This window comes from Carcharodon carcharias (genome assembly GCF_017639515.1).
Source record: "Carcharodon carcharias isolate sCarCar2 chromosome 37 unlocalized genomic scaffold, sCarCar2.pri SUPER_37_unloc_1, whole genome shotgun sequence".
Taxonomy (NCBI): Eukaryota; Metazoa; Chordata; class Chondrichthyes; order Lamniformes; family Lamnidae; genus Carcharodon; species Carcharodon carcharias.
Genome location: NW_024470758.1, coordinates 4,528,591 through 4,546,082, shown reverse-complemented (window position 1 = coordinate 4,546,082; position 17,492 = coordinate 4,528,591). Strand labels below are relative to the sequence as shown.

Genomic DNA, 17,492 nt, shown 5'->3' with positions numbered 1-17,492 from the left:
AACTCCATCTGCCATCATTCTGCCCGTTTTACCCTCTTCTCCATCATCCTGAAGCCTATAACTATCCTCATCATTATCTACCACATTGCCAAGTTTTGTATCATCTGCAAACTTTATGAGGCTGCTCCCCACACCCCAGACCAAATCGTTTATAAAAATTGAAAAGTAATGAACCCAAAACTGACCTTTGGGGAGCACCACTGCAGACCACCTCCCAGTGTGAAAAACATCCGTCCAACATCATCCTCTGCTTTCTGTCACTGAGCTACTTTTGCCTTAATTCTGTGGGCCTCCATCTTTATTTAATAAGGCTCTTGTGTGGCACTTTGGCAAATGCCTTTCGAAATTCCATGTATGCCACATCTACTCCACTAACCTTGATTGACCTCTGTTACCTCACTTACTGAGTTACTTTGTCTCAATCTTAAACCCCCTCCCTCCCAGTTACTGGTTTTAGAGTATTAATGGAGGCAGGAACAGAGTCCTACTAATCAGAGTTGCACAGTGCCAGGAGACCTTTGTGAAGGGAATGGGTGAAAATATATTCAGAAAATCTGACCTCTTCAGACAAGATAGGCTGTAGTTGAGCTAGGCTCCTGAGTAGGAGAATCTGAATGAGTTGCTGATCTGAATTGCTATCCAGCGCCTCCTACTGGAAGAGTCAGGTGTTGGGCATTTGGTGAGGACAGGACCAGGCTTGGCTGTGTGCCCCCACATTTGAAATGCCTGGCAAAGTTCACCTCTAAAGAATGGCCTCATAAGTGAAGCTCCAGTGAGCAGGTTACCCTGCACAGGTTATCCCTCAGACAGCAGGAAAAGATCAGATGGCAAATGGGAAAAAAATGATCAATAATTCAAATATCTTTATGCTTTAAAAAATGTCCTGATTCAATTAACACCTCGTTGATTATGAGGCAGTTTATTTATGAAGCAGATATTAAAAGAGAACGACGTAATTTATAGCAAGTGTTGTCAGAGAATGATACAGCACAGGAGGCCATTCAGCCCACAGTGACTGTACCAGCTCTTTGAAAGAGCTATCCGATCAGTCTCACTTCCCTGCTCTTTCCCCATAGCCCTATAAATGTTTTCCCTTTAAGCATTTATCCAATTCCCCTTTTGGAAGTTACTATTGAATCCACTTCCACTGCCCTTTCAGGCTGCGCGTTCCAGATCACTAACAGCTCACCTATGAGTGTGATGACGTGGCTCAGTATCGGAGTGTCGTAGGAGTTTCAGCATGCTGTACCATGGATAAGGAGGCGATGGACCTGAGTCTCCTATCCCACACGTATTGGTTGTTATGTGTAAATTGACGGAAACAGAATAGATTTATCGTCCCCAGGGCCTCAGGGTAATGCTGCCAACTTGAATTTATAAAAAATACCCACATATTCCAGGGAGAGAATTCTGTTTTTCTTTCATGGGATGTGGGTGTCACTGGTAAGGCCAGCATTTGTTGCCCATCCCGAATTGCCCTTGAACTGAGTGGCTTGCTGGACCATTTCAGAAGGCAGTTAAGAGTCAACCACATTGCTGTGGATCTGGAGTCACATGTAGGCCGGGCCAGGTAAGGAGGGCAGATTTCCTTCCCTGAAGGGTATTAATGAACCAGAGGTTTTTACAACAATCAATGATAGTTCCATGGTCATGAGATTAGCTTTATTCTCTAGAATTTATTAATTGAATTTAAATTCCAACAGCTGCTATGGTGGGATTTGAACCCATGTCCCCAGAGCATTAGCCTGGGCCTTTGGATTACTAGCTTGGTGATATTATCACTGCGTCACAGTTTCCCCATTTCAACGTGAAAGCAAAATACTGCAGATGCTGGAAATCTGAGAACAGAAAATGCTGGAAAAGCTCAGCAGGCAGGTCTGGCAGCATCTGTGGAGAGAGAGTCAGAGTTAATGTTTTGATTCCATATGACTCCTTCTGATCCAAAGAAAAGTGGGAATGTGATGGATTTTATACTGTTTAGGAGGAAGTGGAGCAAGATAGAAGGTCAGGGATAGGTGACAGCTAAGGAGAGAGTGACAGAGATGTCAAGGACACAAGATAAAGGAAGTGTTAATGGTAGTGGTAAGGGCTAAAGAGAGTGCTGATAGTGGCATAAAGGTAAGATAGCAGAAGGTGTTAATAGCAGATCAAAGGGCAGGTCTCTGTGAAAGCACAACATAGAAACAAGTGACGGGGACGGGGTGGTGGTTAAGGAAGAAGGATAAAAAAATGAACAAATAAATAAAGGAATAACATTTTAAAAATGAATAAATAAATAAAAATTGGATTAAAAAAGTGGGTCAGGGATGGAGGGGTCAGGCACAGGGCCTGCTATTAACACCTTCTACTATTTTACCTTTATGCCACTAGCAGCACCTTCTTTACTCTTTACTGCCAGCATTAACACTTCCTTTGCCTTATGTCCATTACATCTTTGTCAATCTCTCCTTAGCTATCACCTATCCCTGACTTACTATCTTGATCCACCTGCTCCATCTCCTCTTAAACAGCATAAAACCCATTGCATTTCTCCTTTTCTTTAGCTCGGAAGAAGGGTCATACGGACTTGAAATGTTAACTCTGTTTCTCTCTCCACAGTTGCTTCCAGACCTGCTGAGTTTTCCCAGTGTTTTCTGTTTCTATTCCCCATTTCAACATCAGACTGTGAGCTTGTAACAGGTTCCCAAGGGGAGGGAAAATCGTAGAGTAATCTGGACTTAATAGTCTGGTCTGTTTAAGAGATTGGAGTGTGAGAAGATCAGCCACTGTAAGTTTCCTGTGAATGCTGTCATTTGCAGGAGTTGGAGGAGAACTACCAGCGAGCTTTCTCTGAGGCGCTGTCTGCATTTGGAAATGGAGCACTGTTCATAGAGCGGTTCATCGAGAGACCCAGGCACATAGAAGTACAGATACTTGGTGAGTATGTAATTTAAAAAAAACACAGAAAATGCTGGAAATACTGAGTAGGTCAGGCAACATCTGTGGAGAAAGGAACAGTTCAAGTTTCAGGTCAGTGACCTTTCATCAGGATAACTCTGTGTTGTGTTTTGAACATTATCCCTAAACTTATACTATTGCTGACTGATACACAATAAGCAAAACTGCTCACCATTGTGCTGTTTAGGTTTCACTTATTGAAAGACTCATCCAATTATATTACCCCCCCTGCTTTTGCCACTTAGCCTTGCAGATGTTTCCTTTGTAATACTTTTCCACTTTCCCTTGGAAAATTATTAGTGAATCTGCTTCCACTGACTTTTTGAGCAACAACATTCCAGATCATAATCACTCGTTTTGTAAAAAAAAAAATCATCTCATGTCTTCTCGTGAGGGGCATAGATAGGGTAGATAGGAAGAAACATTTCCCCTTAGCGGAGGTGTCAATAACCAGGAGGCATAGATTTAAGGTAAGGGGCAGGAGGTTTAGAGGGGGTTTGAGGAAAAAGTTTTTCACCCACAGGATGGTTGGAATTGGGAACACACTGCCTGAGGGGGTGGTAGAGGCAGGAACCCTCACAACATTTAAGGAGTATTTAGATGAGCACTTGAAACACCGTAGCATACAGGGCTACGGGCCAAGTGCTGGAAAATGGGATTAGAATAGATAGGTGATTGATGGCCAACATGGACACAATGGGCCGAAGGGCCTGTTTCTGTGCTGTGTGACTCCTCTGGTTCTTTTGCCAATTATCTTAAATCCGTGTACCCCTGGTTACTGACCTTCTTGCCACTTCTTGTTTCTCCTTATTTCCTTTGTCAAAATCCCTCATAAATTTGAACACCTCTATTAAATCTCCTCTTAATCTTCTTTGCTGTAGGGAGAACATTCCCAACTTCTCCAGTCTCTCTGCATTAACTGAAGTCCCCTTATCCCTGGCCCCATTCCAGTAAATCTCTTCTGCATTCTCTCCCAGGCCTTGATATCCTCCCTAAAGTGCGGTGCCCAGAATTGGCCACAAAATTAAAGCCGGGGCCTAAACAGTAATTTATAAATGTTCAGTATAAATTTCTGCGCGCTCCAACATATTGTCTTGCCTTTCTCTTACTTTTCACCACTTCGTTGCTGAACCTTCTAATCTACTCTTATATCGTCTTGTGGCTGAACTTCTCCAACATGTTCGTTGATAACCTCTCCACTTCTAAAATTGGTTAAGTGCAACTTATCCAGAATAACGTGGCCTACGTCCTTGTGTCAGTCAGATCCGCTTCCCTGTCCCTGCCGAGTTCCATTATCCTCCCCGTCCTAGAATGTCTCTGTCAGAATTCTCGTCCCCCTTTTCATACCCCTCTATTCCCCATCTGTGCTCCCCTGATCTCCTCCAGGCGCCTGGAGCCTGAATGAAATTTCAACTTTTCCACCTCCGACCTGCTGCTTCTTCCCTGCTCTTCTGGTTCCACTGTTGTGTCACCGGTCAAATTGCCCCGCATCCTGGATTTCTCGCCTTCACACCATTGCCTTTCTCTTTCTCTCCGTGAGTGTGTTTTTCCAATTTTTTTTCCCCTCCCGCTCCCAGTTGACCCTGGCTCAGGTCACCTTTCACTGTGCTGCAAAGCAGGCTGGCACATCAACATGGGCTTTATAAATCGAATCATAAAATATGAAAGCACGAAATTTATGGTGAACCTTTATAGAAACTTCATTCAGCCTCAGCTGAAGCATTGTGTCCAGTTCTTCTCTCTGCACTTCAGGAAGGACGCAAAAGCATTAGCGAGGGTGCAGAAAAGATTTATGAGAACAGTTCCAAGAACAAGGGACTTCAGTTATAAGGATAGATTGAAGAAGTTGGGGCTGTTCTCCTCAGAGTAGAGAAGGTTGAGAGGAGATTTGATGGAGGTTTTCGAGATCACGAGGGATCTGAACAGAGCAGATCGGGAGAAACTGTTCCCATTGCTGGAAGGGTTGAAAACCAGGGGAAACAGATTTAAGGCAAATGACAAAAGAACCAAAGGCGACAAGAGGAAAAGCCTTTTTACTCAGCGAGTGATTAGGATCTGGAGTGACTGCCTGAGTACTTGGTGGAGGCAAATTCAATCGAGGCTTTCAAAAGAGAATTGGATAGTTATCTGAAGAGTTAAAATTTGCAGGGCAGTGGGGAAAGGCCTGGCAGTGGGACTAGCTGAGTTGCTCTTACAGAGAGCCGGCATGGACGTGATGGGCTGAATGGCCTCCTTTTGTGCTACAACCGATCTACGATTCTGTGACTCCTCTTATGGTAGATTGAGCCAAACAGTTCACAACCCTGGCACCATGTTTCACTTTCAGGTTCACAATAAACCCTTTATACATTCCTTTGTCATGCTGTTGTGAACTGTTACCTCGTGGGTTGCATTCTCAGCTCTGAGCCGGAAGGTCACGGGTTCAAGCTCCACTTCAGAGACTTGAATTAATGATCCAGGGGAGTCTTGAGGGAGTACTGTACAGTCAGAGGTGCCGTTTTTTTGGAGAAGACGTTAAACTGAGGCCTTGTCTGAACTCTCAGATGGATGTAAAAGATCCGACTGCCACTATTGGAAGAGTTCCCCCTGGTATCTTGGGAAAATATTTATCCCTGAGCCAACATCACCAAAACACATGACTTGGCTGTTTGTGCACCAATTGATGGCTACATTTCCTGTGTTACAACAGTGACTACACTTGAAAAAGCTTTGGGATAATTTGAGAGCACCTTCGACAGCACCTACCAAACTGGTGACTTCTACCAGCTAGAAGGGCAAAGGCGGGCAGGGGCATGGGAACACCACCATCTTCAAGTTCCCCTCCTTGGAATTATATCAGCCATTCCTTCACTGTGGCTGGGTCAGAAACCTGGAACTCCAGAACCAGAAACTCTCTTCCTAACAGCGCTATGGGTGTTCCTGCTCCACATGGACTGCAGCGATTCAAGAAGGCAGCTCACCACCACCTTCTCAAGGGCAATTAAGAATGGGCAATAAATGGATGTGATGTTCACATCCAGAGAATGGCTGAAAACAAAATTCTGCTGCTGCAATTTCTATCTGCCTTCCTCTGTGTACTGCAACTCTGCCACATGTACCCTATCCTGATAACCTATTCTTGCTGACCTGAGGTAGTTCCCTGTCACTCAGTATACAAAACCTCAAATCCTTTCCTTTGGCTATACAACCCTCCATGACCTAAACCCACCCTGCTTCTGGAATTTAATCCATCCTTATATTGCTCCTGAATGCTGCAATGCTCTCATTCCAACCCTGACTTCCCTTGTCCTCTTCATGAATATACATATGAACATTCGAATTAAGAAGAGGAGCAGGCCATTTGGCCCCAAGATCCTGCTCTGCCATTCAATAAAATCATGGCTGATCTTATTGTGGCCTCAACTCCACATTCTGCCCACTTCCTAGTTAGTCAAGAATTAATTTACCTCTGCTTTAAAAATATTCAATGACCCTGCCTCCACCACTCTCTGGGGAAGAGAATTCCAAAGATTCACGATCCTCTGAGACAAAGAATTTCTTCTCATCTCTGTCTTAAATAGGAGACCCCTTATTTTTAAACTGTGCCCCCTAGTTCTAGTGTCTCCTACAAGGGGAAACATCTTTTCAGCACCCATCCTGTCGAGTCCCCTCAGGATTTTATACATTTCAATGAGATCATCTCTCACTCTTCTAAACTCCAACGGATATGAGCCCAGCCTGTACAACCTTTCCCCATAAGATAACTCCAATCCCGCCCTTCCCCCACCCCCACGCGCCACTCCCCGACAGAACCTTCTCTGAACTGCTTCTACCTCATTGGTTCCAAAGGCTTCAACCATCTTGATCCTGTTCTCTGGAATTCCTCTCCAAGACTGTCCCCTTTCTAAAATCTTCTCAAAAAACACCTATTCAATATTGCTTTTGGTCACTGCTTCGAATCTCAGGGTTCCCACTTCCTTACACCTATTTGTGAAGCACATGGTAACCTTTATATGAAAAGCAATACACAGAAGGTCCTGTGTAGAAATATAAAAGGAAGGAAGACTTTCTATACAGCATTTCTTATGACTTCAGGACATCTCCAAGTGTTTCACAGCCAATGCAATACTTCTTGAAGTGTAGTCATTCGTGTAAAGTCGGAAACTTGGCAGTCAGTTTGTGCACAGCAAGCTCCCACAAACAGCAGTGTGACAAGAACCAAATAATTTGTTTTTGTGATGTTCGTAGAGTGGCTAGATCACCGGGGAGAACTTACCTGCTGTTTTCCCAGTGATGGCCGTCGGATATTTTACATTCACCTGCGAGGGCAGTTCGGGCCTCGTTGAACATCATGTCCATAGGATGGCTCCCCTGATAATGCAGCACTCCTTCAGTTCTGGACTAGAGAGTCATCCTGGATTAGGGGCTCCAGCCTTTGGTGTGTGGCAGGAGGGGGTGGGGGTGTGGTGAACCCACAAAATCTGACTCATGGGCTGGAGTTCAACAGCTGACATAAGCTGTTGTTGCAACATGATCACAGATTTGTGCCAGTGAGAGGCAGACTGCAATTTACAGATAATTGTAATTATATATTGAGTGTCTCTAGTTACTGAAACTGTGTTTGCTCTACCAGGTGATAAATATGGGAATGTGATCCACTTGTATGAGAGAGACTGCTCTATCCAGCGGCGTCACCAGAAGGTAGTGGAGATTGCTCCTGCTGCTCAGCTGGATCAGCAGCTGAGAGACCGGCTCACCTCCGATGCTGTCAGGCTGGCTAAACGGGTAAGAGCTGCTTGGTTCAGCATATTCATGGAGATCAGGGCTGATCAACTCCAACTTGTCCGTTGATCATTCGGTGCTTCAGATAAGCAGGGGACAGACATTACAGGGCAAAGCGAACAGCAGTCACTGCCAGTAACACCTCGAGTTTATTATAGCCTGGGTTGCACACTCAGAGGTTTGGGGCTGGATACACTGAATTAGTTGGGGGCCCATTGAACTATTGGTGATAATGTAAAATGGGGACATCAGCTTGAGGGCCTATTAGATGCCTTCTGCATTGACTTCAATGAGTGTCCTATAATATGCGGCCGATTCCATTTTTCCCACTATTATTTATCCCTGATTTCCTGGAGAATGCTGAATATTCCTTCAGGAAAGCATTGAAACAAATTAGCCGATGTGCTAATCAACTTTGCACAACCTGAACTGCTGCATCATCCAATAATCCGCAAAAAGATTCAATGATACATAGATTTTGTAACAACTGTTAAAAGGAGATTTGTTGCCTCCTTAGTGTTGGTTGTGACTTGGTTGGTGGTTCTCTGGCCTCAGAGTTAGATCTGAGTCCTGCTCCAAAGCCTGGTGCACATAATTGAAGCAGGCCCTCCTGTTGCCAGTGCCGAGGGAGCGCTGCACTGTCGGAGGTACCATCTCTCGGATGAGATTTTAAACCGAAGCCTCATCTGCTCCGAGGTGAACATAAAAAATCCCATGGCACTACATTGAAGAAGAGCAGGGGAGTTCTCCCTGGTGGTCAATATTTATCCCACATTCATCATCACAAAAACAGATTATCTGGTCATTGTCACATTACTTTTTGTGGGAGCTTGCTGTGCACAAATTGGCTGCCGTGTTTCCTAACTGCAACAGTCACCAAAAGCTACTACAGAAGATAAGAGCTTATGGTGTAGGAGGTAGCATGTTAGCATGGACAGAGGATTGGTTAGCTCACAGGAGGCGGAGAATAGGGATAAATAGGTCTTTTTCTGGTTGGCAAGATGTGATGAGTGGGGTGCCAAAGGGATCAGTGCTTGGACCTCAGCGGTTTACAATTTATATCAATGACTTGGATGAAGGGATCAAATATATGGTTGCTGATTTTCTTTTATATACTTTCATGGGACGTGGGCATCATTGGCTAGGCCAACAGTTATTGTCCATCCCTAATTGTCCTTGTTCAGAGGGCATTTTTTGCGAGAGTCAACCACATTGCTGTGAGTCTGGAGTCACATGTAGGCCAGACCAGGTAAGGATGGCAGATTTCCTTCCCTAAAGGACATTAGTGAACCAGGTGGGTTTTTATGATAATTGGCAATGATTTTGTGGTTTTCGTCAGACCTTGTATTCCAGATTTTTATTGGACTCAAATGTCACCATCTACTGTGCTGGGATTCAAACTCTGGTCCCCAGGCCATTACTCTGGATGTCTAAAATACTGGTCCAGTGACATTACCACTATGTGAACAGGACACATGGAGCCTGCAAAGGGACATAGATAAGTTAAGTGAGTGGGCAAAGATCTGGCAGATGGAGTATAATGTGGGAAAATGTGCACTTGTCCACTTTGGCAGGAAGAATAGAAAAGCAGCATATTATTTAAATAGAGATTGAGATTGCAGAATTCTGAGGTGCAGAGGGATCTGGGTGTCCTGGTGCATGAATCAGGAAATGTTGGTATGTAGGTACAGCAAGTGATTAGGAAGGCAAATGGAATGTTGCTGTTTATTGCAATGTCAATGGAATATAAAAGTAGTGATGTTTTGCTACAGTTGTACAGGGCGTTGGTAAGACCACACCTAGTGTACTGTGTACAGTTTTAATCTCCTTATTTAAGAAAGGATGTAAATGCATTTGAAGCAGTTCAGAGAAGATTAACTTGACTGATACCTGGGATGGAGATGCAACCTTATGAGGAAAGGTTGGACAGGTTGGGCCTGTGTCCATTGGAGTTTAGAATTTTGAGGGATGATCTTATAGAAACATATAAGATCCTGAGGGGACTTGACAAGGTGGATGCGGAAAGGATGTTTTCCCTTGTGGGAGAGACTAGATCTAGGGGACACAGTTTAAAAATAAGGAGTCCCTCATTTAAAACTGAGATGAGAAGAAATTCTTTCTCTCTGAGGGTCCTGAATCTGTGGAACTCTCTTTCCCAGGGAGCGATGGAGGCAGTGTCATTTAATATTTTTAAGGCAGAGGTAGATAAACTCTTGACTAAAAAGGGAGTCAAAGGCTATCGCCCGTAGACGGAATGTGGAGTTGAGGCCACAATCAGATCAGAAACGATCTTATTGAGTGGCAGAGCAGGCTTGAGGGGCAGAATGGCCTACTTCTGTTCCTGATTTGTATGTTTATATGTAGTGACTACACTTCAAAAGTGCTTCATTAGCTGTGAAGTGCTTTGGGACATGCTGTGATCCATGAAAGATGCGATAGGAAGGCGAGTCTTTCTTTACATGTACATTGCATATCTAGAATGTGTGTGAGTTTTCTGTTTAAATACAAACGTAGCGTGCAGATTAGTCTGAGTGTCGAAGCTCTGATGCGGAGAGATGGAAATACCAAAGCATTATGTACACAGGGGATCTTGGTCATAATGGACGCCATTGCCTTAAAGAGTGAAAGGGAATCTGAAAGAAGTGAAACCCATTGCCTCTGAATAACTGATTGTGGAACATTCTTCATGTGGGCCAGGTTGCCTTTACGGCTAACTTTCAACGGAGTTCCTGGGCTGTTAAGTTACCCAGTACCAGGCAGTGTATTTCTCAAACATTGTATCTGTAAGTGAATAACTTACCTTTCCTCTCCAGCATCTTAGAGCCTCCCAAATCCTTGCGCATCTTTCCTGCAACTCCCAGTTTGAATTTCCCCACTCAGGTTTCTGTGCATGTCATCCTAAAGGAACAACCTGAATTGAAGTAACAAATAATGTTCTCTCTAACTGTGACCATGGTGAACTATGCCTCTGCATCCTTCTTGATCTGCCTGAAGCCTTTGAGAAGGCTGCCTACACCATCCGCCTTCACTTCCATCCTTCATTGTCCAGCTGTGTTGGGCTACCTTCACTTGCTTTCACTCTTTCCCATCCAGTTACCTCCTCAGATGGCTTCTTTTCCCACTCCCGTTTTCCCAAAGGTCTACCTTTGCCTCTCTCCTCTCCTTCCTCTATGTGTGACATCGTTTGAATAGGTAGTTCCACATGGACACTGACAACACCCAACTTTACCTCTCCAGACTCATTCACTGCCTCAGTGTTGCCAGACTGTCAGTCTTAAACCAAGTGCAGTTTCCTGCAGTTAATCATTGGGAGGGCTACCTCCACCACAAACTCTGTACCTTCACTCCGCCAGCTACCGTCTCAGGCTGAAGCAGACTGTTCATAAATAACCTCAGCATCACATTTGACGCCAAACCAAGTTGACAATCCCATATCTCTTTGTCCTGTGTCCTCTGAATGATGAGACTGAATTTCAAAAGATTTTCTAAGTGTTGACTTTTAATATATAATTAGTTATGCCTTTGACCTTACTGGGACATGCAAGAGCAGAACGTGATCGCATGGATATGATGCCAAGAAAGACTGAAACTGGTAGAGATTTAACAGTCTTAGGGAGGCTTTTACCTATTGAAAGATGACTAAATAACACCATACAAAGGAAGCCTGCAGACTGATTTGTCTGTATAATCCTCACAGAATGATTCAAAGCTGCTGTGACATTTGAACTAGCTTCTGATGTAAATAACTTAATACGTTAATAAAATGTTCAAAGTTTAATCTGTTATGACACTATCTGGCATGACTGAAGTTAATCATCCTTGGTGTGACATGGATGAGCATTAGCATTATGATATATTCAGAAGCAGTAAGCGAACCTTGTGACAAATTTGGACTGACGTATCAGTTCCACTCCTATACACGCCACCCGCTCCACAGCCCTACCCATCCCCTCCCCATACCCGCTCCACTGCATCCTCCCACTCCCCTAAGCATGATAGCAGGAGCCAAGAGAGTAATAATGCTTCCCTTGTGTTTGGAGCCGATCTCCATGTTCACACACACATGTTTTCGTTCAATCTCTTCACCGGTGGATTGGTAGCCCCCCTCCCCACGTCCCTTCGCCCCCCCATCCACCCCGAGCCTGTTCTGCCATTTAAAGAGATCATGACTGATCTGCTGCTTAACTCATTTACCAACCTTGGCTCTATATCCCTTGGCTAACAAAACACCATCAATCTCCAAAGTTATTAATTTAGCTCCAGCACCTACTTCTTTTTGCGGGGCAGGTGGAGTGGGGTCGAGAGTTGTACACACCTGCCAGCCTTTGTCAAAAGAAGTGTTTCCTAATTTCTCTCCTGAATGGCCCAGCTCTGATTTTAAGGTTATATCCCCTTGTCCTACACACCTCCATTAGCAGAAAAGGTTCCCTCTATCTACTCTATCAATTCCTTCTGTAATCCTAAACCCCTCTAGATTCCTTAGCCTTCTAGATTCCAAGGAACACAAGCCTTGTGTATGCAATATCTCCTCATAATCTAAGTGGCTGGGAGCCCTGATAACATTCTTGTGAAACATAGAAACATAGAAACTGAGAGCAGGACTAGGCCAATCGGCCCTTCGAGCCTGCTCTGCCATTCATTATGATCATGGCTGATCATCCAACTCAATAGCCTGCTCTCACTTTCTCCCCATACCCTTTGATCCCTTTTGCCCCAAGAGCTATATCTACTGTACTCTTTCAAAGACAAACATTCTCCCCTTTACATTGTAGCAACTTTGGGTGAGGTAAAACCTACTTTAAACTCTTTTATCCCACTGTAGTGAAAACAGAGTGATGGAATTGATGAGAGCTATTTGATACAGTTGGTATACTGTCTATATACTGTTACAAAGGCAATGAACACACATGCAGGAGGACCAGGAGGAGACCATTCAACCCTTCAAGTTTGTTCTAACATTCACTCAGGTCACGGCTGACCTGTATTTCAATGTCATCAACTTGCCTTGGTGCTGTAACAATTAATACCCTCTATCTATCAATCTTAGGGTTAGCTCACTCTTGTAGATCATCAGACTTAAAACCAAAACACATCCTGTCTGTACCCTGTCTTACTGACCAGGGCACTGGTTCCTTTCCTTTGCAGTCTCTGGGGCTGGGCTGACTTTTTGTGTTCTCTTTATTATTGTCTGTTATAGAGCCATAGAGTTATACAGCACAGAAAAAGGTCCCTTGGCCCATCGTGTCCATGCTGACGATCCACCTATCTATTCCATTTCCATTTTCCAGCACTTGGCCCGTAGCCCTGTATGCTATGGCGTTTCAAGTACTCATCTAAATACTTCTTAAATGTTGTAAGGGTTCCTACCTCTAATACCCCCTCAGGCAGTGTGATCCAGATTCCAACCACCCTCTCGGTGAAAAAATGTTTCCTCAAATCCCCTCTAAATCTCCTGCCCTTTACCTTAAATCTATGCCCCCTGGTTAGTCCCGCTTCTGCTAAGGGGAAAGGTTTCTTCCCACCAACCCTATCTATTCCCCTCATAATTTTGTATACCTCTGTCAGGTCCGCCCTCATCTTTCTCTGCTCTAAGGAAAACAACCCTAGCCTATCCAGTCTCTCTTCATAGCTGAAACGCTCCAGCCCAGGCAACATCCTTATGAATCTCCTCTGCACCCTCTCCAGTGCAATCACATCCTTCCTAAATTGTGGCGACCAGAACTGCGCACAGTACTCGAGCTGTGGCCTAAGTAACGTTTTATACAGCTCCAACATAACCTCCCTGCTCTTATATTCTGTGCCTTGGCTAATAAAGGCAAGTATCCCGTATGCCTTCGTAACCATCGCATCTACCTGTGCTGCTGCGTTCAGGGATCTATGGACATGTAAACCAAGATCCCTCTGATCCTCTGTACTTCCTAGAGTCCTAACATTCATTGTGTATTCCCTGCCGTGTTAGTCCTCCCACCTCACACTTTCTGTGCTTGAAACATGGGTAACATTACATTTGTTGTCCGTCCCTTGTTGCCTGGAGAAGCTGTGGTGGGTTTTCTCCTTGAACCCTTGATAAGATTCTATACGAGATTATTGGCAAACATGAGAGTACGTGAATTGAGGGTAACCTTGGGTTAGAAGTTGTTTTCCAGTAAATATTGCTTCCATTCAGACAGGTAGGAAAGGAAGGTCAATAGATCGACTTGTCCCATCTCAAAAACTAATCCCACTGAATTTTCCATTCACTCAAAGATCTCCCACATTATCAGCCCCCATTTCCCAGTCAGTTCATTCCACACACTCACCACCCTACATTGACAGTAAAAGACTTGCATTTTTATAGTGTCAGTGATGAAGGTGGAAAGGACACCAAAACTGGATATGGGACAGAGCAGGAGCTAGTAAGTGACAGTTCAGATGTGAGGTGAATAAAGATGGGACTAAGTGGGGAAATAATGGAAGGAATCTTCTTCCCTCTCTAGTGGCACGTCTGGAGGAGGGATGGGCATTTAATTGTTCAGGACAGTGGCGGGCGAGCACCTTGCCGCCTTCCCTCCTCCACCTCGATTTAGTCTGGGGGCGTGGGGAAAGCCTTCTCGCCCCGCCATCAATTGAGGCCCTTAAGTGGGCAATTAATGACAACTTAATGGGCTCATCCCACTGCCGGTGGTGTTAACCAAGCTGTGGGCGGGCCTATTACCATACGGGGATCATGGCAAGTAAATCTACCTGCCCCTCTTTTAAAGGCACAGTGCCTGATCGAGAAACCTGGCATCAAGAAGGGAGAGATCTGTTGAGAGCCACCCACCCCTGCCCTTGCTGCTGACCCCCACCCGCACTCCTCCCCCCAAACAAAACCCCCTACACCCTTCTACCCTGCGGCCCTACCCTGCGAAACTCCTCCCGCTGTTGCTTACCTCTGGCTTGGGTCAGTCCACAACTCTGAAACTCTAGTGGTTGTCGTTTCTGCCAATAGCCAACCCCAACAGTGTCCCCAGTGACACTGCTGAGCAAAAGAGGTGCTGGCCTCTGATTGGCTGTTAGCTTTCGGTGGGCAGGAACTCTGCTTCCCTGGGTCTTGAACTTCCGCCTCCCACCCACCACCTTTCCCCTCCCACTCCTGCACCCCCTCCAACCTCGGTGTCATGATCCTGGGGAAAGGCCCGCTGTTGGCTGCTCCACTGCCTGATTGGCTCTTGGTTCGGAGGGCCTTCCCCAAAGGAGGCAACACAGGCCTCTCACTGGCTCTGCAACCGCAGGCGAGACCCGCGTCGCCTCCACATGATTTGACCCCCGTACCGATATAGGTGAGCACATCAGTTTATGGAGTGGATGTCTCAAAGAGCTGCACAGAAATACTGAGAATATTGTGGATAAAATGAGAGATGTGAAGCTTCTTGCTGGAGAGAGGGGTGATGTAATCATGGAGACTTGGTGTAACAATGACGCTGATTGAGTAAGGCATACGGGAGGTAGATTATTTTCAAGTGTCACACTGGGAGGCATGTACTTTTTTTAATGTGGAAGAGATCTTGATGAAAATGGAATTGGATCAATTTTGTGGTATGGATAAGGTGCAGACACAGAATGAGACCAAATAGCACTCTGTCTAGTTTTGGTTGACCCACTTTAAAGACCTGCGTCTTTGTAGAAGGACTGGTAGAAAATGACATGATTAGCTCCGGAACTGAGAGGACTGTCTATGAAGAGTACTTTGGGTAATTTCCCTCTTGAGAAGAAAAGAATAATGAGAGGCTTCATAGAAGTTTAACATTGTGAAGGACTTGAAAAAGGATTTCTGCTAAGCGCAGAGCAAAACATAGCAGATACTGGAAATCTTACATCAAAGTCACTCAGCAGGTCATGGAGCGTCCTTGGAGGGAGGTAGGTAGGGTTAGCATTTTAGGTCCACAACCTTTCATCTTTTTGGTAGGAAGAATGAGGAAAGACGATATAAAATAGAGGTTGTATTTCTAAAGCAGGTGCAGGATCAGAGGGAATATGCATAAACCATTGAAGATGGCAGGACATGTTGAGAACGTGGTTAGTAAAGCAAACAGTATCCTGGGCTTTATTAATGGGGGCATAGAGTACAAAAATGAAAAGGTTATATTAAACTTGTATAAAACATTGGTTCGACCTCAACTGGAGTATTGCATCCAGTTCTGGTTGCCACACTTAGGAAGGATGTGAAGGCATCAGACAGAGTGCAGAAAAGATTCACAAGAATGGTTCCAGGGATGAGGAACTTCAGTTACCTATATAGTTGTAGAAGTTGGGACTGGTTCCTTAGAGTCGAGAAGGTTGAGAGAAGATTTGATGGAGGTGTTCAAAATCATGGGGGGCCTGGACAGAGTAGATAGGGAGAGATTGTTCCCATTGGTGAAAGGATTGAGTGCGAGAGGGCACAGTTTTAAGGTAATTGGCAAAAGAAGCAATGGAGACGTGAGGAAAAATTTTTTCACTCAGTGAGTGGTTAAGATTTGGAATGCACTGCCTGAGACTGGTGGAGGCTGGTTCAATCAAGGCATTCAAGGGGGAATTGGATTATTATCTGAAAAGGAAGAATGTGCAGGGTTATGGGGAGAAGGTGGGAGAGGAGCAATTAGGTGCGTTGTTCATTTGGAGAGCCGCGCAAACAGAGTGAGCTCAATGGCCTCTTCTTTACTGTAACCATCCTGCGATTCAGTTCTGTGAATTCTGTGACATGACTTGTCCTGATGAATGGTCACTTGACCTCAAACGCTAACCGCAGCTGTTTTCTCTTTACAATGCTACCTATCTGCTGAGTAATTCCTAGACTTTCTGCTGGACATAGATCTCTCGGATGGGTGTTTAAGAACAATTTGCATTGCTCAAGCACGTTTGACATAAAGCCTCACTGTCAGAGAGAGAGAGAGAGAGACCGAGAGCGGGGTGGGGGGGAAATAGAGAGATGGGGAAGAAGAATCCAAACAAATCAAAATACATTTGATTGCCAACTTAGGGACAAGCCCTTAAGTGAGAGGGTGATTAATGGAAGGCACATATTGTCACTGCAGATCAGGGAGAAAAAAAACTTTAATCCGAATTCCCAAATGGAAAGAATTCACTCTCATTAAGTTGTGCAAATGACATTGGGGTTTCTCATAGGAAGGAGATGGGATAATTGATTGGGAAATACAAAAACTCGACGACTACCAAATTTGATGAAAAAAAACAACAGATTTCTCTCGCTCAGTGAGTTAAGGCACCAAGTAGCTGAGTCGAACCAACTGAGCAAGCTCAATCCCTGATTGACCGTACTGAATTGATCTTGGCTCGGGTGCTGATAAAGGACATTCATTTTCCTAACCCCAGCTAGTGAGACATCACAAAGTGTTCTTTATGTTAAAAGCGTTCCGGAAAAGCAGGTTGTCAGCCTCAGGACCTCTGCATTAAGGAGAGCAACATCATCCAGGCTTCCTGCTCCTAGCTGTGATCCTGCTCTCCCCGTGTGGCCCAGCTGGTGTCCTTAACAAGCCGCCAGTGCTCCTAGTTAAGGCTCTTGCTTGAAAGATGGTCACTTGGGCCAGTTGCTGGTTCGCCTCTACCCCACAGGGAAGACCTGGATCAGTATTTATCCCTGAACACATCATCTCATCATTAACACATTGTTGCTTTTGGAATCTTGCCATGCATTAATTGGTTACGGGTGTCTACACTTGAAAGAATGTAATTCAGTGGCTCTAAAGTGCTTTGAGACACCCCGTGGTTGTGAAAAGTTCTATGTAAATAATTTTCTTTTTCCAGCCTAGTACAGAGTTAACATCAGGAGCTGG

At 44.8% G+C, this 17,492-nt stretch overlaps 1 protein-coding gene across 3 annotated transcripts in view; it reads left to right on the top strand.

Annotated features, from left to right (window-relative positions):
- Positions 1-17,492, top strand: part of LOC121274602 (pyruvate carboxylase, mitochondrial-like) — a 1,197,472-nt gene that overhangs the window by 94,491 nt on the left and 1,085,489 nt on the right. For all 3 annotated transcript variants that reach the window (XM_041181940.1, XM_041181941.1, XM_041181942.1), the window contains exons 7-8: positions 2,799-2,916; positions 7,550-7,701. In XM_041181940.1, coding sequence (XP_041037874.1) covers positions 2,799-2,916; positions 7,550-7,701 — 270 coding nt within the window. The remainder of the gene's footprint in view (positions 1-2,798; positions 2,917-7,549; positions 7,702-17,492) is intronic.